At 59.3% G+C, this 24630-nt stretch overlaps 1 protein-coding gene across 2 annotated transcripts in view; it reads left to right on the top strand.

Moving 5' to 3' along the window:
• SHROOM4 (shroom family member 4) overlaps positions 1-24630 on the top strand; it is a 61758-nt gene that overhangs the window by 14751 nt on the left and 22377 nt on the right. The window contains exon 2 of one of the 2 annotated variants that reach the window (XM_073360588.2): positions 20596-20747. In XM_073360588.2, the coding sequence (XP_073216689.2) occupies positions 20596-20747 (152 nt within the window). The other variant, XM_073360592.2, reaches the window with a different exon arrangement.

The following is a 24630-nucleotide window of genomic DNA, read 5'->3' as shown; positions in this document are numbered from 1 at the left end:
TGGCATATGATTTAATGCTAAAACATGCATTTAAATGGTACTCTTAATTTATTTTGTATAATTAACCGTTTCTGAGAAAACTGTTTAGAAATTTTAATCTGCTTAGATGCTTAGAATGATACAAACAATTTTACTTATTACTTATTTTTCAACTTTGGAACTATAAATATTAAATGTAATAATAAATAACCAAAATTATTAACTTATTATGGAACATATTACCACTTGTAGCCAGGGGCAGTCGACGACAAGCCTTTGTTGAAATATGAAAAAAAAAGTGACCCACCGCCAGTTCGGGACGCCTATGGTTTAAATAATTTTGGATAATGTAATATGGTAGCACATACTAATGCTAAGACACGGACATAATTTTATTACTTTATATTAAAGCGTTTTTGAGATATTAATCAGAAATTAACTTTTCAACATCTCCTTGAAGGGACTGTAGCGCCCTTAGGAAGAATTTTAGGACACCTGTTCACAGAAACGTTTTTTCTTAAAATGATCGAAGCATTCACCCCCAAAGTTTTGTTGGACATTTTCCAATCACTCTGGATATATCACAAAAATCACTCCTAATTTATGCAAAAACGTTTATTGTATATTTATTTGCCTGCTGCACGCGACTTTTTCAATAAATTTAAAATTACAAACAACGCTACCAAAGACCGTTGAACAGATGACATATAAAATAAGTCTTCCAGAGTGATACGGGAGCATGTACAAATGAACAAATGGTAACGGGAGCCCGTGTGAGAAACGAGCTTAAGTGGTTAATATCTCTTGCGATATCTTAATATATCAATAAACAAAAACATTATTTATTTTGCAATATACCTGTTTGTGATATCTTAAATGTTGCGTCTTGCGTCACACTTTTCCATAATCGCAGCACTCAGCACATCTCGTTGATCAACCCTTACAAAAGAAGTATCAACACATACTAATCTATCTAACTAATCTACGCGAGTACGTACTCCCCTAACCTTGACACAAGGGTGGGAGCAGTCTGCAGTGTTGCCGGATGTCTGATAATTATCTGATTCTTTAATAAAACATATCTCCAAAAACCTTTGTAATTTTGTATCTGTACTTTAAATCTTGATTTCGGCTGATGTGAGAATAACTGTGACATATTGTGTAAAGTGGTAAAGTAGATGTTAATATCAGTTGTTATACAATCTGAAACTTTTTGGCACCTTTAGGACTTTCTTGCTAAATATAATTCATTTTGGATTGAAAATGGGGGGAAAAAAAACCTGGAGCAGTAGACCAGTCAAGATTTTCTGTGCTCCGGCTCCACTCCAGCTCCAGGCAAAAACCTGCAGCTCCACGCTCCAGGTCCGGGCTCCACTCCAAAGGCCTGCTTGTGAGCGGTCCATGGTGAGTGTAACACCAGGTGCTCTGCTCCATCAGTGCAGGCTGTCCTGTCCGTAGGAGCCTTGGGCAGCTCTGCTGGGCTGGTGCCAGTCCTCTGCGATGCTGGGGGCTTAGCCCTCGCCCAGGCCTGTCCCTTGCCCAGCGTTCAGCCTTGGTGCGGTGCTGTTGGCCCTCATCATGTCTGCGAGGAAGTGCCACCCTGCGGGCTGAAAGGATACAGTTTCTTTGCGGCTCTCTGCTGGTGCAGGATCCTCCAGAGCAGCTCAGGGCTTTGCTGGAACTGCTGCTTCCTGGCAGCTCCCCGGGCAGAGCCAGCCCTCGCTCCCTGCGTCGGGGCTGGAGCTAGGCATAGATCCTAGCTGGCTCCATTGTGTCCCATGCTGCGTGACCAGTGCTGTCCCACCTCTGCCCAGCCTTTGCTCTTTGCACTCCTGTTGGCGGAGGGTGGGTCCTGGGGGTGCTGGCACACAGGGGTCTGTGCTGGGGAGCATCGAGGGGCTGCAATGATGCTGGTCTCCATGCTATGTCTGCCCGTACTGCCTCCCCTAGTGCTAGGGTCCCGGGGGGGGGGATGGGGAGGCCAGGCTGAAGGCCAGAGCCGTGCTGGCTTGGAGTGATTGCACCTGCTGACAGTGACGAAAGGTTCTCGGGAGGGGCATCTGGGGGGCTGTCAGCCTATACCAGGAGTGATGGGTGGCCCCGTCCAGCATGGGCAGATGTGCCTGGCAGCTCTGGCTGGTTACTGGTTTCCAGTAAAACTATTCGCCACTGTTCAGCCACTGTTCTCCAGATGTGTACGAAGCCAGCGGGAGCAGGCCTAGGGCACGGCTGTGCTGAGGAGTGAGGGAGACTGGATCTGTTTGTGGGGGCTGGGGCCAAGGTCTCCTGGAGCTGGGTGCTCAGAGCTGTGAGTCATCCCTGAGCTGAAGCTGGGGCCGCTCTCCCTGGGCTGGAGTGTCCCCACTGTGAGGACAGAGGTGGGGAGTGCACCCCTGCCCAGGGATTTCCAGAGCACTTCTCTGCCTGCATCCACCAGGGACACCCGCACTGAGGGCAGCAGATGTGATGTGTGCAGGAGAGGGCAGGGCCAGCCTTGGGGGTGTCTGGCACACGCAGCCTTTTCCACTCAAACTCATGGGCAGCTCTGTGGGGAGGCCCAGCACCAGGGTGAGGGGCCACTGGCAGCACCTGCTCCCCTAACTGCCTGGGGATGTCCTCGCTCTCTGGTCCCCGGGTATGGTGGGTGAGGATGGGGCCTGGAGCTCCCGCTTCACCTGGGCTCTGGGGGTTGGAGCTGGCTGGTGCTTGGCCAGAAAACCTCCTGGGGAGCCCACGATGGTGCAGAGGGGTGCCCCATCCCAGGGTGGTGCTAGGGGGCGCTGTGCTGGGCCATACTTTTGGTGAGCTGTGACGGTGATCCTCGGGGTTGGTATGAAAGATCCTGCAGCTAAGAGGGGAGAGGGTTGAATTCCAGTTGGGGGGCCCAGGTGTGTGCTGTGTCCTCAGACTGCCCCTAGCGACAGCACGTCCAGGACGCTCCTCATGTGGTTATGCAGCGCTGCTGCGGGGGTCTGAGCTGACAGGGGAGGAGTTCTGGGTGCATGTTATGTGGGGGTGGAGGGTTTGTGCACTGGGGACCATGTTGCTGAGGGGTGGGGAGTGTGTCTGTCTGCATGCTGTCGGGGGGGCTCGCTGTCGGTAGGCAGGTCTCTGGGCGGAGGTTTGTCTCCAAGGCCCCGTCTCTGCCCCGCTGAGCTGGAAGCTGAGCGCGGCTGATGGTTTTCGGCAGCCCAGAGAAATGGCAGGTGCTGTGGGAGTGGCTCCGGGAAGGGAAGGGGCAGAGAGTGGTTCTTGCCTTGAGCTTGCGCAGTGGCACCGAACTGCCCGTGCAGGCTTGGGAGCTGGGTGCTTGGGGCTGCTGGGGGTTTGTAGCGCGATCCCCACACTGCCTGGAGAGGCTTGGCTGGAGGGTTTGGGCCCCTTGGAATTGCAGGATGAGCATGTTAGCCACCTGCTCCCACCACTGTGGTTAGCAGTGAAACAATTAATGTAGATACTGAAATGCAGGGCCAGGTCCTGCTGCCAGGGAAGTCAATGGGACTTTGCTATTGACTGCTGTGGCAGCAGGCTCTGCTCTTCAAAGTGATATCATTAGGCTTCAGGTCAACACATCTGTGAGTTGTTTTGGGGTATTGGCAGGTGTCCCTGCTGTGGTCACGCTTGTGCTGTGTTCGGAAGGGTTTCTTTGCAGCCATGAGGGCAGGCCTGGATAGGGGATGGGGGATGTCTCTCCCTAGCCTGTGGTGACCGGGGGAGCAGGCCTGCATTGGGAAGCCTCTTCCCTTCAGTACTGAGGTCTTTAGTGGCTTAGGCAGAACAAACCCCTGTTTGTGCTGGAATTGGCCCCTGAAGCAGAGGTGCCAGCCCCCGAGCCTCCCCCAGTGCACGCAGCCGTCATGAAACCTGCCAGACAAAGGGATGGCCCTGTCTGAGCCCTGGGGCTGGGCTCTCCGGCCAGCCGGGGCAGCCAGTGACTCAGTCCCATTAGCTCCCAGCTGCCTTCCCCGCCTATCTGTCCACAAATAACCTTCAGCTCCAGCCAGCAGAATCCTGGTATTTCTCTCTGATGGGTCTGTGCCCTTGGTGCAGGGCCAGTCACCTGCCTATTTCTGCTCCTCCCTTGTCTCATGCATCTGGGCATGGTTCCTCTGGGCAGCGTCTGCTGCTGGCTCCCTAGACAGCTTTGAGGAGCAGTGGGCGCTGTCCTGGGTTCTCTGCTTGGTGTCCCCCTCTGGATCCCTAGTTTTTGAACCTGTGACCTTCACTCCTGACCCTGTTGTTCATTAGTTGTCCCCCATCTTCAGTTGGTTCCTGGGTCCAGTGGTCCCTCTCACAAGGCTAGGAGAGGGGCCTTTAGAAGTAGGTGGACTTGTGCTCGCCCACCTCCCAGGGTTCTAATAGGGTCTGCCCTGGTTCTCCTGGCTGGTGCCAACCTCCCTGCTGCCCTAGTTAGGAAAATGTTGTGCAGGCATCAGGGCTCCTTTCTTCCCACCTGTCGCTCCCCATTGACTACCTGCCCTCCACGAGTACGGCGCACCCAGCGGGAATGGGGGATCTCCCTGTGTGTGCGCACACTGACACTGCAGGCAGACTAAGAAATAAAGTAAGTCCTACTGAAGCACCGCCCTCCCCTTGAAGCTGGTCAACATTGCTCATCAGAACAGATGTAACATAGGGATGGTCCTGTGTCTACCATACCTGACTGTGCCTCTCTTTGACCAGAGACCCACACAGTCCCAGTCCAGGTAGGAGTGCAGCACTGCTGAAACACAGCCACCTCTGGGGTAGAGGGCAGCAGCCAGCCAGACACAGCAGCGGGGAAAGTAATACCTGGGTAGATGACCGAGGGGTTTTAGGTCATTGTCTCCCAAGGGGCTAGCAGCCCTACCTAGGGGAATGTCTATTGGCTCCCACCCCCGTCTGTCCCTGGGGCGCTGGTTGGACACATGTGACCTCTGCTCCTCTGCGGCTGTAGCCCTTGGGTGGGAGCCTTTGGCGTGGCAACCCTGGGGAGCCGTAAAGCGAGCGCTGCGCTAGGGCTGGCTGTGTTCCCAACTGCTGAATGCTCTGGTTGCTCCTGAGTGGGCTCTGAGCCTCTGTTCCCCTGCTGCTGGGTACAACTGGCTCTGGGGACAGCAGCAGGGTCCGTAAAGCAGCATGGCTGGAGGGCTCCCAACCCAAGCTCCCTTCCCCCCCCCCACTCCGATCATGTCCTCTGGGAGAGTGTGAGCTCCCGTAGCCTCTCTGTTGGGCTCTGCAGCCAGCACTGCGGGGGTTCGAAGGGCAGAGGTCTTGCTAGACAGCCCCAGGTGTGCTCTCCGTGTGGCAGACTGGAGGCAGTGCCCCCACAAAGAATGCTGATGGGTTCAGCCATGCTGTCCCATGGAGTGAGGTGGGATCTGTGGGGAGTTGTGCCCTGCTTGGCTGGGTTAGCTGGTAGGGCCAAGATCCTCGCTCGCTTAGAGGACGTGGCAGACTCTGAGCGATCCTGGGGCCGTGGAGGGCGGGAGCGCTCCCCAGGCATGGCCGGGGACTGTGGGGGCCGGCCCAGAGTTGGGAAGTTGCTCTTTCCCTGAATTGCAAGTAAACTGGGATCAGCTGTGCTGAAATGGGCAGGCAGCTGTGCTGCAGGCAGGGTGACCAGTGAGCTTGGGGAACAAGCCAGCCAGAGCCACCTGGGGAGTTGGTGAAATGCTAGGGGCTGCGGGAGTCTCTGGCCACTGGGATCCAGGGCCAGATTGGGCCTGTTTGGAGGATCCTGCTCCACTCCCCTCACTTGGCTTCTGGCTTATAGCCCCCTGCACTCTCTGCTCAGGTCAGGGAGAAGCTGGGGGCACGGAGTTTGTGGCACAGGCTGTCTGACCCAAAAGGAGCAGCTCTGAGCTGAGCAGGCAAGGGGGTGGGGACTCAGGACTGGCTCCCTGCCCCCAGATGCATGCTCAGCCCAGTGTTGGGCTGGTCAGAAGAAATCCTCAGATGAGAGTTTGTGACGCGACCTGTCCGGCCTGTGAATGCAGGGGCTGTGCCTGGGCTCTAGGCAAAGGGGATGTGGCATGCACAGGTAGCAGCGATCTGCCTGCACAGGTTGCAGAGCAGCAGCCGTGTTAGTCTGTATCCGCAAAAAGAACAGGAGGATTTGTGGCACCTTAGAGACTAACCAAAATTTATCAGAGTCGCTCAAGCCAGAGGGGCTCCTCCATACCAAAGAATCCCTGGCCACTGTACTTTTCCGCCTGGTACGGAGAATCACTTTGTCCACACTGAAATGCAGCCACCTCTGAAGGCGGCAATATAGCCCACGGCAATGCTGCCCAGCAGTTTAAGACAGGAAGTGAATGATCCAGGGGGACTGGACCGACCCAAGTTGGAGTCTGGTCAAGACAACAGAGCTTTGGGGGTGCAAAGCACCTGCGGCTGTTACTTAAAAGTCCCTGTGTGCTCAGGGACTCTCCCCTGCGCTGTCCAGGAAGGCAGCGCTTCTGGCCCAGCGCCCTCATGCCACAAAGGGGAGAGCGCTCCCTGCTGCATTTCTGGTCCCCGCTGGGCTGGCTGTGAAGCGGCTGGGACTCCCCTGGAAAGCGAGCCCCTTTTGCTGACTTCCCCTCCCCCGCGTCCATCCGTGGCTGGGAGTCTGGGGCTGGCTAGCCGGGGGGAGGAGGGTGGCAGCGTGCCGAGTTGCAGGAAATCGGCTCTTAAACCCACCCTAATTAAGACAAAGCCACTTTCTCCTCCCCGTTCCTGGCTGGGAAGGTTGCTGGGCCTGGCTGTAATTGAATTACACAGTTCCCAGGTCGCCGGAGGAGACCCTGGTGATGACGTCAGCGCAGTGTCTAGACTCGCCTTGTTCACTGTGTCCCGCTATAGCTGCCACTGGCTGTGCTTGGCCAGAGCCAGGCCTGGGCCGGTCACTCCCCCAGCCCTGTCCCTTCGTCCTGAGGCCTTGTGGCAGGGGCTCCTGGCCCAGGAGCTGTGACTGCAGAGATCTGGGGCCTGTTGGGGACCCAGTGTGCCCCATTGGTGAGCCGTTCCCTCCCCAGACCCTGTTGGATTGGCCACGTCCGTTCTGCTCTAGCAGGAGGGGCGTGGCCTGGTTCTGTGTTTGCCAGTGGTTTACAGCAGATGGGGGTGGGGGATGCAGGGGAGCCTCTGCTGACGCCCCTGGAGGCCAATGTGCGCCAGGTGGCCTGAGCTGTGTCTGCCGAGAGCGAGCCCTGCACAGCGGAGGGGGATGTGAGACGGTGACTGAGCTGCTGTGCAGCGTGCATAGGGCTGTGGCATAGGTCGCAGGACCAGATCTGGCCTGGCTCGGTTCTGAGCGGGACATGGACTGTGCGGGGCAGCTGGGACACCGGGCAGGGTTTCCAAGGAGAGGCAGGGGCATGAGGGGTGCCGGCTGCAGTCCCCCCAGGCTTGGGGGAAGTGTATGAGCAGGCACCAACATGCCCACCAGGGGGCAGCATGGGGAGCCTGGCTGAGGGTGGTGGATGGGCTGGGATGGTCTGACTTTGCTGGGGACACCAGCTCGTGGTGCCTAGGGTGAGGCTGGTCGCCAGGGCTGGGACACAGCAGGAGGGCAAGTTCCACCAGCAATGGGAGAACTGAGTGGAGCTGATCTCAGGGGTCAGGCGGATGTTGGTGGGGCTCCAACACCTGTGAGCACAGCAGGCGTGGGGGATGGGCTGCCTCAGTACTGCCTGTTTCGAGGAGGTACAGTGGCCCCTGGCCAGTGCCTGACCCTCACCGGGATGCAGAGAGAGGAGGCCGGCATGCGAGCAGGGCAGCCCCCCTCACTGCTTCATCTTCACTCGAGTGCTCAGGGCCGAGCCAGGGGGCCCTGCTTGCGGGCATCAGGAGCTGCTCTTGGCGTGGTGCTAGGTGACCAGCGAGCTGCAGGTCCTGGGCGCCCCTTGCCTCTGCCCCCTGAAGCCGCAGTGTGGGTGGGGGGCCCCAAGAGGCTGGGTTAGGGCAGGAGCTCCGGCAGCTGCTCTCTGAGCCCCCTTGGCTGCCCTGTGTGATGCGTCATTTATAAGCCCAAGTGAGATTTGCGAGTGCTGGTGCTGCTGTGCATGCCTGTGCTCCACCCCCGGGGGACTGTCTCCAGTCGTCATGAGCCCGTAGGTGTTGGCCCTGCACCCTGCTGTGCCCAGGGGGACCTGCTGCCCACCAGGCTCTGGTTGGGATGGGCCTGGTAGTGCTGAGGAATGTTCCCGAGAATGGGGCAGAGCTGGGGAGGGGCAGGAGGTCACCTGTCTGGGCTGACAGAGAGGCAGGAAAAGAACCCAGGAGTCCTGAGTCTGGGCCCTGGTCTGGCTGTGTGATAGCCTAGGCGGGCTCCCTATTTAGCCAAGCTGAAGGGCAGCGCACACTCTCTGCCCCTGACATGGACGCTTAGGAGTGGGAGCCGGGGAGCAGAGGCCAAAAGCTGCTCCCACTGGGCAATGCCCACTTTCCTGGGCAGCGCCTCTCGTGTGGCGCAGGGTGAAAGCTGACCCATGGCTCCCAGCGAGTGGCATGCGTCCCGATCTGGGCTCCTGGCTGCAGCTGATGGATGACCTCAGTTAAGGCCACATGACCTCTGTGCCTCCATTTCCACATGTGGAGCCTGGGGGCGTGAGAGGCCAGGATCCCCGGGGCAGCGAGAGCTGATGCTGTAACGGCACCAGTAAAGCCCAGTCTGACCAGGTCTGCCCCTCCTCATCCCAGGCCCTCCCTTGCCCTTGCTGTGAGTGCCTGGCCACGGACTCTTCTTGTCCTGCTGCCCTGGGTGCATCCCTGTGGCTGCAACCTTCTGCTCCTCTCCCAGCTCTGGGCTGATGGGGCTGTTGGGCAGCTGTTTCCTAGTGGTCAGGGCAGAGCATGAGCTGCCTCAGGCCAGGCTGTGTCCCTAGCTGGGTCACTAGCCCTCTGATGCTGGGGGTCACTGTCCTTCACAGTGAGCTAGGGATGCTGCCCCAGAGGGAGAGGGGGCTCTGGCAGATGGGGGGTTGCTGCTGAAAGAGCCCTGGATGGGGAGCAGCCTCCTGTTAGCACTGGGAGCAAAGGGGTGCATGGCTGTTGCTGGCCTATGCAGTTACAGCAAAGATGATGCCTGCTTTTCCTGTAGTGGGGCTGGAGTGTCCATGCTGCTGCTCACATCAATGAAGGTCTCAGAGCTGGCATCTCCCACGGGCAGGGCCCTGTATGGGCCCCATGCTCAGCATTGCATCTGCCTCTTGGGGGGCAGCTGCCAGGATGGCAGAGGGGGCCCCAGGCTGTGCTGGAAGCTCCTGTTGGGTGCAATGCCCTGGAACCATCCCATGTGGGGTCCAGGGGGTTGCAGGAAGCCTGCTCTCTGCCAACATGCAGAGCTGCGCTGCCCACCCCATGGGAGCAGCCTGCCTATTGGAGAGTGGTTCCCTTGGCACCTCTGGGGGCAGTGTGGGGCACTGATCCAATTTCCAGCCTGAGGAGCTTAGCATCAGGGTGCTGGACTCTGTCCCCTCTGGAGGTGTCACCATTTACCAGCTCCCCTCAGTGCCTGTTTCACCCTGCGCCCAGTCATCTGCTGGTCCATGCCAAATGGGCCTTTACAGTCGAGGGTGCTTCATGCTCACTGGCATGGTACTGTCCCAGCCCCTGCTGGCTATCTACCCCTGGTTCTGCCCACTCCTGACCTGCAGCCCCTGCTAGCCCAGCCCTGGGCTCCCCCTGCAGGTGTCTGGCTGGTGGATCTTGCCCACATACTCAGGGTCTAACTGATCACCAGATTAGCAGTCAGGAAGGAATTTTCCGCTGGATCAGATTGAGACAGACCCTGTGGGGTTTTCACCTTCCTCTGCAGCATGGGGCATAGGTCACTTGCAGGTTTAAACTAGTGTTGATGGAGTTTCTGTAATTTGGAGTCTTTTTAAATCATGATTTGAGGACAGCAGTGACTCAGCCAGAGGTTAGGGGTCTATTATAGGAGTGGGTGGGTGAGGTTCTGTGGCCTGCAATGTGCAAGAGGTCAGACTAGATGATCATGATAGACCCTTCTGGCTTTAAAGTCTATGAGCTCTGCCCATGCTCCTCACTCCCAACCTGTTGCCCTCTGCTAACCCAACCCTGGGTTCCCCCCTCCCCCAGCTCTGCTGCTGCCCCTCACTCCCGATCTGCAGCCCCTCTGGCTGTGTTGGTCCTGGCCCCTCTTCTCCAATTTGGGGTCCTATGGAATCGCTGGCATGTCCCGTCCCGTCCCCCACATCCCCCCGCATGATTCCAGCCATTCTGGGGAGAGCTGGTGGCTGAGCTGTATCTGCCAAAGTGGTGCTTAACATTGTCCTTGGATCTCCCTGTCCCCAGGAGCAGCCCTGGAGGCCCGAGGTAGATGAATGGGAGGCTTGAGGTGTTCTGCCCCGCCCAGGACAGGCAGGGAAATCCCAGCCCAGCCCCATCAGCTCTCCTGCCCTTGGTCCTGGCACTGGCCTTGCACCACCCCCACTCCAAGAAAACAGACCGCTCAGACAAACCACCTTCCATAAGCAAAGTCAGCTCTGACCCCCGTGCATGCCTGCCTGCCCACGGCCGCATCTTCGAGCCCCTCTTGGCCTCCAGGCATCTGAGGGAGCTCCCTGGCCTGCAGCATGAGCAGGGGGGACATAGAGCAGGTGGGCTGGAGCCCCTCTGTCCCCCCTCCCTCCCCGGAGCCCTTCTCTCCCTCGGAGGGGTTCAGCCAGGGCAGGTTGGCTAGCGGGAGCTTGTGCTGTTACCATCTCTGGTCTGTGGCTCAGCTGGAGCTGGCAGTGCCAGAGGGCAGCACCTGGGGGCAGTACCCTGGTGCCTTGTGCCATGCATGCCAGGGATGGTGGTGCTAACACCTCTCTCCATGGGCTGCACAGAGCCCAGTGCCTGCTGTGACCTGGGGCTGGTGTGCAACTCCCTCCCCGCTCCTTCCCTCAGGCACTGAGATTCCTCTCCTGGCTGGGATCTGAAAGATGGGGTGGGAGCTGTACTGGGCCGTCCCCTCATCTGGACTCTATTTCAGCAGCGCGCCAGAGATGGCAGGAATCCGGCGTTGGGAACTGGAGTGATATTTATTTTCTTTTCCAAATCCCAGCTCTGCCCTGGCTGGCGTCGATCAGAACTTTGTGCTGAGCCTGTGACTCGTCGCACTGTCAGCGAGCACCGGGGAGCCCCGGGAGTTCCTGGGGCCAGGGGAGCTTGCTGTGTTCCAGGGGCCCTGCTGGGGGGCTGTGGGGAGCCTGCTGCATGTCATAGGGGCTGGGGGAACCCAGTGTGTTCTGAGAGGCTGTGGGGAGTCTGCTAGGCCCCGTGGGCAGCCACAGCGTGCCTGTCGGGGGGGCCTGTGGGGAGCCCCATGGCCAGCCTGCTGCACGCCCAGGGAGAGCCCGCTGTGTGCTGGGGGCCGTGGGGCTTGTGGAGTGGATGCGACCAAAGCTGCAGGTGAGGAAGTGACAAGAAACGCACCTCGTCTCCTTGGCTCATCTGAAGCTGTAGTTCCTTCCAGGCCTTGCTAGGTAAGCAGGGCCACGTCTGGTATCTCCTTGGCTGGGAGTCGCTGTCCCCAGGGATGGCTGGTGTGCTTGCAGGAGCTGGCATGGCTGTGCTCTCCTCTGAGTCAGTTGCCCTGGACCCAGTTGGCAGCACCAGGCTGTTTGCCCATAGAAGTGAGGATCTGGGGCAGGGTGTCCCTGGCTCGGTGGGGAGCACATGCTCTATGGGGGTTGCATTGGCCTGTAGCATCCTCAAGCCCCACATTGGACTCTGCCAAGCTGGGGCCCCACAGCCCGTTCCCGGGAATCCAGCTTGGGAATCCAGCTCAGGTTATTTGCAGCTTGTGCCAGAGCAGGGCCTGGTGGGTGCCCTGGCGTTCAGTGCAGTGCTGGGGACCACAGGTAAGATCCTGCAGAAGCCGTGCTGTCACTTTGGCAGGGGGATGGTCAGTGATGTGGGGGTGCAGTAGTGATGGGTGTTGGAATGGCCCCTTGTTGCCCCTCCCGGGAGGGACTCAGGCAAGGTACCCCTGTGGGAGCGGAGCCAGTTTACCCAGTTCCATCAGCTGGGGAAGGATCTTCAGGCTCAATCACATCCTGTTTGGGGACAAGCCTAGGCATGAGCCACTGGCCATGCCCGTCCCTCCTTGGCACTGCCCATGCATGGGCTGTGGAGGAGCAGGCTGGTGTGGGTGCTCTGGCACCAGAACCAAGCATGAGAGGGTCATTCAGAAGATTCCCACTCACCCCATTTGTGCCATGGCACTGGAGGGGCCATGGGCAGCCCTGGCCTGTGGGACGTTCCCACCCCCTACCCCACCGAATGGAGCCCAGCGGGTGGGGGAACCAAGTGAGAGCCGAGCTGCTGTTGTGCTGGAGTCCATCGGCCAGCTGTGGCACCAAGCGTGGGGTGAGCGTGTGGGGCGTGGCATGAAGCTGTCCCTGTCATTGCTTGGGGGTGGGGGACATTTGGCCCCCTGGGCTGGGCAGGCAGGGTGCTCCTCCTGCCCAAAGGGGGCTGGGCCTGTTGGAGATCCAGGGGAACAGAACCGGAGACCAAAACACAGGCCTCTCGCCTGGAGGGGTGTGTGGGGTGCCCTGTGGTGGGGGCCGCTGAACCCAAAGAGGCAGTGAAACTGAGCAGGGCACTGGACTCCTGACTCTTTCTGTGTTGCCACATTGGGTAAGCTCCTCCCTGTTTGTGCCTCAGTTTCCCTTGTTGCAGTGGGGCTAGTGCAGAGGTGGGCAAACTACAGCCTGTGGGCCACATCTGGCCCACGGGACCGTCCTGCCTGGCCCTTGAGCCTCTGGCCGGGCAGGCTAGACCTCTGGTCCCTCCCTTGCTGTCCCCCCCTACCCCGCAGCTACGCAGCCACGCAGGTAGCGCAGATAACTGTGCGGGGCAGCTGCTAGTCCTGCCGCTCTGAGCAGCATGGTAAGGAGGCAGGGAGCAGGGGGGTTGGATAAGGGGCAGGGGGTCCCAAGGGGCAGTCAGGACAGGAGCAGGGGGCAGTTGGATAGGCATGGGAGTCTTGGGGGGCGGGCGGTGGATAGGTTTGGGCAGTCAGGGGACAGGGAGCGGGGAGGGGGTGGATGGGGGGATTCCTGGGGGTGGTGGTTAGGGGTGGGGGATCCCGGGAGGGGGCAGTCAGGGGACAGGGAGCGGGGGGGGGTGTTGAATGGGTCGGGGTTCTGAGGGGGGCAGTCAGGCAGTGGGAAGTGGGAGGGGGTGGATAGGGTGTGGAGGGCCAGGCTTCCCTACCCGGCCCTCCATACAGTTTCGCAACCCCGGTGTGGCCCTCGGGCAAAAAGTTTATCCACCCCTGGGCTAGTGCTACACTCCTTCCTGCCTATGGCACTTTAAGCCCCTGCGGTGATGGTGCTGTATCAGGGCTGGCTTCCACCCCGCTGTTCCCCTGCACAGCACCCCCTAGTGATGCACATGCATCATGTTGGGGCATGGTAGCTCCTGCCAGGGGCACGGTGGCCTCATGGCTTGCAGTGGGTGCAGATAATAGTGATAGCATGGTGGTGCTCAGAGGCCCTGCTGGGTGCTGTATGAACACAGAGAGGAGGCCATCGCTGCACTGCGGGCCTCCAGCCGAAGGACAAAGGTGGGCTGGGAAGGGGGTGCAAGCCAATGCATCTGGGTGAGTCCTGGCCCTGCCTGGCTAGTTCTGGGGCTTGTAGCTTGGGTGGCGGTTTCCATGGGGGTTGTGTGGGGAGCAAGGGGCAGGGGAGAGGACTATAGAGCTGGGCAGAAGTTTTCCAGTCAAATTATTGTTTGGGAGGGTCGATATTTGGTCTGAAACGATGGACTCCATTTGCTGTGAAAATGGCATCACAGTGCCTCATGGACAGGGTGGATTTTTTTTTTTTAATTTTTAAAAATCTGATTTTTGAAATTTGCCTCATGGACAGGGTGGATTTTTTTTAAAAAAATTTTAAAAATCTGATTTTTGAAATTTACATCAGATTTGTTTTGATAAAATGTTTTTTGAGGAAAAAACCTATCTAAAGATGATAGTTTTAATTAAGAAATATTATAGCTCAAAGATATCTCATCATGGAATAGGGATTATAAATTCGAATTCTATAGTAAGAGACAGTATGTTCAAGTAATGTTTAAGAAAAGTTTGTAGATGAGTTCCAACAGTTCATGGATTAGGGTCCCCATTTTATGGGGTTCCAAGGACTTCTGTATAGATTATTTAGGTTAATCTTTCTATCTATCCAATGGGGCTGAGTTTAGAAGATACCATCAGAGATGCTTAGTTTTGCCGTTCTCAAACTGTGGATTTGTGTCTTCAGAGATAACATGCTTGTTAACAGCAAAAATGTTTTTAATTAATTAATATATAGAGGTGAGAAATAACAGACCTCAACCCTATTGTCCCTCTGCAAATTTGTGTACAGAGTCAATCCCTTACCTCTTTCTAAAAGTGCAAAGTTTCAAAAAGTTCAATTAATAGAAGATTGTTGGGGGCAGAATAGATCTGGACAAGGAGAAGATGTCTGGAGATAAATGTGAGAAGGGATGGACAGGCAGTAGAAACAAAAGTGAAACTGTTTGACCAGCATATTCCAGAAATTTTGAGGTCTTTCTGAGTGTAGCCTTCATTGATTTGAGATCTACCATACCATTCCCTCTCTCTAGAAGGGAAAACCTATAATGAGAGCAGGCCATAAAAGAGACCCAGTTTGGGAATATTTTAATGAAGTTCCTCTATCTGTGAAGAATATGTATTAAGGTTATAACAACCAACAAGAATGCATTTTTATATAGAAATTCATGATTAAATCGAGTCTTCCTGACTGGTGATTTAAATCAAATCCACCCTGCTCATGGGAGTTGTAATTCAGCTCCCTCTGGCTCCTGTTCTCTATGGGCCAGGTGCTCTGGCCAGACTACATTTCCCATGGGGCACCGTGGCAAGCGGTGCCTGTCATGTGCCTACTCCCCTTACCTGAGTGCATCATGGGAGATGTAGTCTGAATGCAGCATGGCCAACCCCAAGTGTTCAAACATCACAAGTCAGCCCCCCAGAACCAGGAGATTTCGAATGCAGAGTAAAAGGTGGGCTCTCTTGGTTTGGTTGCTGAGTGTCCAGGCTGGTCTGGTGAGATTTGCCCTGCACTTCGGAGAGCTAGAAGCATAGGGGTTTTTAAAATGAAGGCTGAGATTCTCCTTTTGTCACAGGACTCCAGGTGCTGGGGCTTGAGAAAAAGCACCAAATATCGCTGGGCGAAATCATGAGAGTTGGCAACTCTGTGAACTCTAGCTCCCATGAGGCACCACTGGGCATTTGGAATTGCTTTATTTGGGGGTCCAGACCCCATTTGCGAGAAGCTCTAGAGGAACTTGCCAAGCCCTGAGGTCAGACAGCTGCGCTCTGTCGGCATCGGGGCTGTAGGGGCCCTTATGGAGGGATCTGAAGGTGGAGGCAGTAGCAGCTGTTTGAGTTTGATCCAGGAGTTTCCTGGTATAGAGGGGGCAGCACAGGAGCCAACACAGTGGAATCTGGCAGGTGATGCTGGGAATGCTGCTGAAGCCGCAGCAGGCGGTTGCCTGCCCAGATGAGTTGGGAGGTCTTTGGGCTGTCTCCTAACCCCTGATGGTTTGAGGCCAGCTCTCTCCTTGTGTTGGGGATGCTCTCAGCTGCTCTGTCCCAGTCTCACCTCCTCTGGCTCCATGCTCCAGGTTTGGACTTTGATTTGTGCGCTCCCTCAGCCTCCTCTTCTGTGCTGGGCTCCATGCATCTGTTGCTGGTGAGATCTGGCATACCTTTGCTATGTTCTTGCTGATACCATCGCTCTGCGCAGGGAGTCACCGGCCACCTTGCTGCGCCCGTGGATTCACCCTGCCCAGGGATTCATATGTTGGTTTGATTCAGTGCTTGTCTCCCAGCCCCAGGAGCAGTCTCCTCCCCAGAGGAGGTGCAGCATGGGGAACCCCTCCGCACACACCCCGATGCTGCCCTGGGCTGGAGGGGCCCCCTTGCAGGGGACAGCAGCAGCCTTGCCTCTAAGGCACATGTACTCATTGGCCTCTCTGTGGAGATGGGCAGCACTGGGAACCTGTCTGTGCCAATGTGGGGCCAGTTTCTGTTCAGTGGCAAGGAGCCAAGGCCCCAGTCCACGCTGCCCACCGATCAGCAAGTGGGGCTGTCGGTACTAGCACTTTCAGGCACTGATCTAGGCTGGCAATGCCCGGGAGCTGGAATGCCCAGCTCCCCTCGCCTACAGAGCCCCTTGTCCTACGCTTGCCATGGGGTGGATGTACTGATACCATGGACAGGGTGACTGGGAGCTCTGGACACTGGGCTGGCATTTCAGCTCCACAATGGGCTTTTGTGCTGCCCCAACGCTGCTGGGGAATCTGCGGGGAGAGCAAGAGACATTTTTCAGCTTCCTTTCTTTGCTGTGAGATGCATGTGACTGGGGCGGGGGAGGGAGGCAGGCCACGCCACGCCCTGCTGGGCTGCTCGGCTCAGCATGCCTCCACCCCAGCCTGGCCTGTCTTGGGAGCACCTGGCCCCCTGGGGCAGAAGCCTCCTGTCCCACAGCGGATCCCCCACGGTTGATTCGACAGCCGTCCCAGGCCAAGATCCAACAGTTGCCAGGTTGGTTTTGTGGACCCGGAAGCACCAGACCCTTTGGAGAGTGGTACGAGCGCCGCTGCTGTATAACACCTTGGTCCCTAGTGCACTGCTTGTGAGGGAGGGGGAACTCGGCTTTCCTGCTTTGGGATTTCCAAGCTCCCCAAGCAGGGTTGGGTCAGAGTGGGGGAAGGGAGGCTCAGCTCTGTCTGGGGGCATTGATATGGAGAAGGGGCATTGATGGCCTATCCCCTTTGCAGATAAAGGAGCAGCACCAATGGTGTAGGCAAAGTGTGGGGGGGTCCACATCTGGGACCGGTCCAGGGTGTGGTATCCTCCCAACAGGGAATTGGTTAAAGCTCTGGGGGACAGGAGTGCCAAAGTGGTGGGTGAGGAAGGGGGCATAGTGGAGGATGGGCACTGGGGCGTGCAGAGCGATGGCTGGGATGGGAAGACCTGCCCTGTCTAACCTGTGCAGCCCGTGCTGGGGGAGAGCGGGGGTCAGGCACAGGGCTGGACCTGCGGTGTGATGTGCAGGTCGGCGTTGCCCTCAGTGGGTGCAGCAGACAGTGGCAGGAGCCCTGATAGCCTCCTGGGGGAGCAGGATCACCCCGCGGAGCCGATCCCTGGCCAGGACTCAAGGCACCTTCTGGCTTCTCCAGGGTTTACCAGAATCCCAGCTGCACTGGTGCAGCATGGCAGGAGGGCCCATAGGGAATGTCTGAGGGATGGTGGGTGTCCACATGCCATGGTGATGGGCACTGGGGCAGTGACTAGCAGTGCAGGACGGTGCCGCAGGACGGTGTGTTGTCACCAAGGCTGCCAGGAGCCAAGTGGGGCTAGGCACAGGGATGAGGGGTTGGAGGGTCGCTGGCGTGTTCTGCATGGCCTTTCTCCCACAGAGTGGGGAGGGCAATACAAGGCTGTGACCCTGGCGCTTGGGGCCAGGTGGGCCTAGCTTGCTGGCCTCCCCAACGGCCCTGGCGCAGGGCTACTCGCTCTGTCAGAGCGAGCTCGGGTGCTGCTAGCAGCCAGAGTCGGATCAGATCCATAGCTCTGGAATTCCAGCAGCCAGACCAGGGAGCTGCTGTCCTGGAGTGGGGGCGCCATGTGGGTGGGGGCCACCAAGAGCTGCCAGGCTCTTCGGAGCATGCCAGTCTAGCTGAGTATTGTGCTGGCCTCATGAGTGGGCATAAACACCCCCCCCCATGCACACTGGTGTTAGGCAGGGGGCTCGATGGCAGCCCAGGATGGGTACTCCAGTGTGAGTGAGTGGACCCTGGGGCCCAGTCTGCCCTGGAGCGTGGGGCATGTTGGCTCAGGCTGGCCACCCCGGGGCGGGAGCCCTGGGCTTTGCTCTGAGGCTGCTTGGTTTTTTCTGTTTCTGCTGCAATCACTGTATCCATGTTCTTCCCACCTGGTCTGTATTAACCCAGGTTCCTGAGGGCTGGGCAGGGTCGGGCGCTGGCAGCCAGGTCCCCCAAGGGCTGTGTGTGGGAGAGTGGGCTGTTCAGGAGCTTGGGGCTTATGGTGTGGGAGGGGTTGGGGGTAACGTGAGCATCCACAGCACACTGGGGGGTAGCAGCTGCATGAGGGCCGGGACCCCCATCCACTTCAGGCCCACAAGCCAGCTCTGGGCAGGCTCCCCAGGACGTGTTGCTGCTGGCTGTGGGAGTTCTTACAGCTTCCTCCTCAGCCACTGTTCTTGGCCACCATTTGAGGGGGGTACTGGGCCTCGGTTCTGATCCAGCACAAAAATCCCCATGCCCTAGAAAGCTGGGTTGAGACCCGAGACTCCCGTCACACCAGCGATCCTCTCTTGAAGCTCTTAGCAGGGTGATTTTCCTTAGTGAATGTCGCCAGCTAGACTGTCCTAGGTGGAGATGGAAGCTCTCTTGCTGTGGCCCCTTCTAGCTCGGTCTCCTTCCAGGTGCCTGCACAGGGGAGGCCAGAGTTGGTTCTAGTGGCATGGGACATGCCCCTCTAGGAGCTGGGCTGTGAGCCCCAGGCCTCACCCAGCAGCTGCATGATGGCTTCAGGCAGGACGCTGCGGCTCAGCGGGGGTACCCTCTTTCCTGAGCCAGCTGGGGTTAATAGCAGCCAACCTGGGAGCTGGTGTTGGACTGCCGTGCCCTGGGGCACGGGTGGTAAGGGGATCTGCTGGGCGTGTAGGGATCAGGGCCAAGTGACATGCTCATGGAGCCTCATGCTCGTGGCTGGCCGCACTCCCAGGTGAGCACTTGAGAATGGCCTGTCCTGTCAGAGCCGGAGGAGGGATTTCCCCAAATGGCAGCCTAGCGCCCCATCAGCCAGAGGGGCCGTCTCCCCTCAGCCAGCTGGGTGGGGGAGGGAGTCAGCTGCTGCCCCTCCCCCCTGCTTCGTGCCCTTTAACCTCTTGTGTGCCAGGTTCAGTGATGGGTTCAAGCGTAATATGACTGGGATTGAGAGAAAACCTAGGGCTGGGGGAGGAGGAAACTGGATGCCTTCGACAGAGGGGATACTGGGATGGGGGAGGGGGGAGGGGGCGGGCGGTGTCCAGCCCAGCCAGTCCATTCAACTGTGTCTTGGTCTGCTGGTGGCTGTGCAGGGACATGTGTCCCCAGTGATATGCTGGCACCTTCTTTCAGACTTAGCCGGCCGAGCCACTTGCTGCCAGACAGCTGGTCTCCAGGCGCTGTGTCATGGTGGTATAGGTTGGGGGCACTGCTGCCGCCTCCACCCCAGGAAATCATCTTCCCCCATCGCCAGCTTGGATTGGCGAGCAGGTGGGGAGGCAGGTAGAGGAGCTGAATGTCATCGCTGGGAGGGAGGAGGAGGAATGGGGGTTTATGTGGATTTTGTTGGCGATGGATGGGTAGGGTTGCCAACTTTCTATTTGCAGAAAACCGAACACCCTTGCCCTGTTTCTGAGGCCCCACCCCTGCTCACTCCATCCCCCCCTCCCTCCATTGCTCACTCTCTCCTACACTCCCTCATTTTCACTAGGCTGGGGCAGAGGTGCGGGAGGGAGCGAGGGGGTTGGGGTGCAGGAGGGGTCTTTGGGCTGGGGCAAGGCGTTGGGGCACGAGAGGGGCTGCAGCTCCGGCTGGGAGTGTGGGCTCTGGGCTGGGGTTGAGGGGGTCGGAGTATGGGAGGGGACTCTTGAGTTCGAGTTTGGATGCAGGAAGGGGCTCAGGGCTAGGGCAGGGGGTTGGGGCACAGGATGGGATGAGAGGTGTGGGCTGCGGGTGGTGCTGCTAGTCTCAGGCAGCTCCCAGAAAGTGGCCGGCATCTCCCTCTGGCTCCTAGGTGGAGGCGCAGCCCAGCAGCTCCATGCGTTGCCCCTGCCTGCAGGCGCGGCCCCCACATTTCCCATTGTCCTCAGTTCCCGGCCAATGGGAGCTGCAGAGCTAGCGCTCAGGGCGGGGGCAGCGCATGGAGCTCCCATGGCCGCACCTATGCCTAGGAGCCAGAAGGAGATGCCGGCCGCTTCCCAGGAGCTGCGCGGAGCCGGGCAGGCACCCTGCCCACCCCACTGCAGGTGACCAACTAGACTTTTAATGGCCTGGTCAGCAATGCTGACCGGAGCTGTCAGGGCCCCTTTTCGACTGGGCATTCTGGTTGAAAACAGGACACCTGGAAACCCTATGAATGGGGATGTAGGGGTGAAGGGAGGGGTTGGCGGCAGGGAGGCTGTCACCTGGAGGCCTTCAGGCCCTGACTCCCGCAATGACTTTCCAGCCCCCACAATATATGCACCACCCTGCACCCTACCTTAAAGGGTCCTGGCGGGACATCTCCATGGACATGGTGTGTTCCAAGCTCTGGCCTTGTGGCCCTGGCACCCCCATCGTTTGGCGAACTCCCAATCCCATGAGACTTCTATCCTGCAGTAGCTGGGCCTGGGGCTCCCCTCGAAGGCAGGACGGGTGCCAGGGGGGCGCGGTGAGGGCTGGACAGCTGGATGTGTTGAAACGGGTTCCCTGCGTCACTGGCCAGGGTACTGGGGCATCCCCAGAAATCAAGGGCCTGGCTGCCCCACACCCCTCTGTGCGCGGGTGAGCACAGCGCCCGGCCCATCTGGGTTGTCTTGGATCTGTGCCTAGGTTGAAGATGGGGGTAAGGCGGCCCTGTCCCGCAAGATGCGGACCGGGGACGAGCTGGTGAACATCAACGGCACCCCGCTGTACGGCTCCCGGCAGGAGGCGCTCGTCCTCATCAAGGGCTCCTATCGCACGCTGAAGATGATTGTGAGGAGGTAGGAGAGCGGGGCCCTGGCTGGTCTGTCCTAACATGGAGAGTGGGTGAATTGTCCTAGAGCCAGCACTGCTGGGGGTCTCCAGGCCCCAGGGAGGGCCCCACCCTGTGGGCAGAGGGGAGAACCGTAGGAGAATCCAGGTGGCAGCAGTGTAAGGAGGGGTCCCCCCCCGCCCCAGAGATGCTGGGGGGCAGCGAGGGGCTGAGCTGACTAGGCCCCGGGTTGGTATGTCTGGGTGCTGCGAGGCCCCGTCCGGCCCAGTCAGGGGAGAGACCAGAGCAGAGGCATTTCCCCAGCAGCCCCAGCCCCCTGGCACTCACTGCCCAGAGTTAGGGCTCCAGGCTAGAGGCTGCATCTGGGGATGGCTAGGAGCATGTGGCTGGGGGCCGGGTGTGTGCCTGGCTCACTGCCTTGCTGTACAGGGGGGGCCATGGGACCCTATCTCCCTTCTCTGCCAGCCCCCGCCAGGCCACCTCAACTGGGGATTGGGGAGGAGACGCTCTGAGCAGGGCTGTCCCAGCAGGTGAGGGCAGGGGGTTGGGGGAAACTGGTGTGTGTGTGTGTTGGGCTTTCCCCATTCACAGAGGGGCAATGAGCTGGGTTACCTCTCTCCTGCACGTGGAGCTTCCTGGCCCCTGTTTGGTTCTACTGGGCCCCCCACTCCCCACAGCAGGCCCAGGCTCCCCTGCTAGCTGGGAGCAGCTCAGAAACCCCTCACAACCCCCTCCCTGCTCAGCCTGTCTCTTTGGAGGCACCTGACCTCCAAACCCAGGGAGGAGGAGCAGTGGGGGTCGGACCCCCCCTTCCTCCAGCAGTCAGGTGTGTCTGTCTCCTCTCTGCTCTGAGAACCCTGGGGCTGACCCCCAGCACCACCTTATCTCCAGACCCCCAGTGCCCTGCCCCCTTTATCTCCTGATTATTTGGGGTGGGTGAGTCTAGCCGTGGGGGGTCTTATTGTCCTAATAGTGGCTGCGGAGCTGACAGCAGGCCCCCCGCCCCTCCACCCCCTGGGGCGCTGGCAAAAGTGTGAGGACTTGGGCGGAAGGTCTGGCTGGAGCCAGGGCTCTTTGCCCCTTTGGGCTTCCTGATGCCCCTGCCGGGAGGGAGGCAGCCTCGGTTGAGCTCCAGCAGCAAGCTCTGGTGTATGGGGGCACAGCTGGGTCTCTGCCTAGGCAGGGCTCTGGGCTGTGCAGCCCCAGGGAGCCCTAAAGCCTTTTGACTGTTTCAGCTTGCTCCTGCGATGCCAGATACCCAGGTGATGGGCCCCGGAAGAGGCTGGCCTGGGTGTGGATTCCCGTGTACTGGAGACCTAGGAAAGGCCCCTGCTCTTGGCTGTAAGGGGCCCTGGCTCAGTAGGGACCCCCGCCCCCCCCTCCCCCCGGTTCCAGGCCTGGTGAGCCCCGACCAGGGACTGGGGAGGCATTGGCCCTGCTGTCCTATGGTGCTCCCAACCTGAGCCACTGCTGCCCTCTGGTGGCTGGAATGTGACTGTTTTCTACTGTTTAGAAGTGCCTGGACTGGAGGCGTGGGGCAGGACACAGCACAGTCTGTTGGCCCCAGAGCCCTGGCGTGGTGTCAGGGATGGCTCCTTGCTGAGCCCCAGACCCTCTCCCCTCCCCAGGGGGGCTACGCCCTGCCACTCCCAGGAGGGGTGGCTGCCCTGGGGCTGGCACCCAATCTCTGGCCCGAAGTCCGGGCCCGAAGCCTTTCCTGAGCACTGTGGCAGCCAGGCTCCTTGCTTGGGGAGAGGAGCCCCTGGACTCGGGGTGGCCCACTGGCTTCTTCTGCCAGGGCCAGCGCAGCCAGGATCCCCATGCTCCATCCCTCGACCGCAGGCAGGGAGATAGCTGCAGAGGTGTGGCACTGGCTGGGAGGGGACGCCCCAAGGGACCCAGTATCTCTGACCACAGTGCCCCCTTGCCCCCCGAGGAACCATTTCCCTGGGCCAGAAGGTCTCCCCGATGAGCCCGGATCAGCCCGCAGAACCCGGCGCTTGCTGCGGCTGTGGGGCTGCTCAGTGCCAGTGACATGGGCTGGGGGCTCTGCCCAGGGAGCTTCACGTGGGGCTGGGGGATTGGGGGAGGGTGAAATGACCCTGGCCCCGAGCTCTGAGCTGGCTTTCGAGGCTCCAGCCACGTTTCCTGCCCCCAGCCAGGGGCTCCCCTAACCCCCTGGCCCTGCCACCCTCCCCAGAGCTGAGGCTGCAGGGCTGCCCGTTCCCCTTGATCTCTTTCAATCTCCACCCCCCTGTGACCTCCTTCTTCCCGGGCTCTTCCCACGGCTTCCTGTGCGAGGGCAAGGGCCGGAGGTGGGGGGCGGCCAAGCCCAGCTGCTTCGGGCAGGGAAGCGGCTGCAGCTGTTGTGGTTTGTTTTGTTGCAATCAGCACTAGTACTGGAGCGAGTCCCCAGGCAGAGCCCACAGCCTCCCCAACTCTGGCTGGGGTCTCCCCGGGACAGGGTGCTGGGTGCACCCTGACATCAGGGCCTGGCCGGCCTGCCTGGCCAGAAGCTGACCTGGCTTCTTCGTGCTGCCATGTGGGGCAGCCGTGGCCCCTCACAAATGGCTGCGGGAGATGTTGGCAAAGGCAGCCCCTGGGCATGCCAGCCAGAGATCCCTTCTCTAGCCCTGTGGCCCTTGGCATTGTGGGAAGCAGCTACTGTGAAGAGGAGGGGAGCACTAAGGCCATGCATAGGCCCTGCTCTCCCCTGCAGCTGGAAATGCTCCCTGATCCCCAGGACAGCCCGTCTCGGCCGAGAGCCTGTGGGTGCAGGGGTGGTCCCCTTTCCTACAGGGCGCTAATGACTCTTGGGATCTGAGTCCCTTGCGAGGAGCAGGGCAGGGGGCCTGTCTGGGAGCCTGCTGGTCCCACTGACTCAGTGTGCCTAATGGGGCTCTTGGGCCAGCGGGGCTGGTGCTGGTGGCTCTGCTCGTGCCTGCTGTCCCATTTCCTCCTCATGGCTACTCACGGAGCCAGGAAGCCCTGGGATGCTCTCCAGCCCCAGCCAGCTCCCTCCCTGTTTTCTCTCCCATATGGCAGCAAATTCCTTGCTGTCCAGAGCTTATCTCCCCTGAACATCGCTTCCTCACTCCCTTCCTGGCTGCTGCGGGTGCCCGGGAGCAGGTAGACGATTGGCCGCTGGGCCTGGGGGTGGGGCTCTCCGGACCGGCAAAGACTCCCGGAGAGCACTGGGATCGGGGTCGGCAGCCACAGTGCTAGCAGAGGCTGCCCGGTGTGGCACAGCCAGCGAGCGAGGGCACCGTCTATGTGGTCTGACGTGGCACCCAGGCTCGTGGCTCCACAGCACGGGGGGGTTGGGCTGTGCTCCTGGGGGAGGCGTTAGGGGCAGCAGGTCGGCCACGAGGGACGCAACGCTCTAGTCTTTGGGGACACCCAGCCCAGATCTCTCTGGAATCCCGCATCCATGGTGAGTACGGGGCCTTGGGCTGGCAGGGCTCCACTGGCTCCTGGCACTGATGGCCCCTTACAGCCTATCTCTGGGGAGCAGCCTGGTTTGCCCTGGAGGGAGCCAGGCCCAGTGGGACATGGGGAAGGATGGATGCCCTGCTTCTTGGCTTGTGCCTTGCCGAAGTTGGCAACTTCTGCCAGGAGACGTGGGGCACAGCTCGGGCTCCCCAGCACTGCTTGTCCTGTGGCTTTCAGACAGCTCTTCTCTGGGGCCCTGCATAGCACCTGCCCCCTCTCCCACTGGAGTGTGCCTGAATCCTGACAGAGCATCACCTCCTGTGACTCCCATGCTGAGCACACAGCTCTGCCGGTGCCCCGCACTCCCGATCTGCAGCCCCCTGCTAGCCCAGTCCTGGGCTCCACCCCAGCTCTGCCGGTGCCCCTCACTCCCAAACCACAGTCCCCTGCTAGCCCAG

The sequence above is a fragment of the Lepidochelys kempii genome, chromosome 9, assembly GCF_965140285.1.
Source record: "Lepidochelys kempii isolate rLepKem1 chromosome 9, rLepKem1.hap1, whole genome shotgun sequence".
NCBI classification, from domain to species: Eukaryota; Metazoa; Chordata; order Testudines; family Cheloniidae; genus Lepidochelys; species Lepidochelys kempii.
This window is presented reverse-complemented; position numbering and strand designations above follow the sequence as displayed.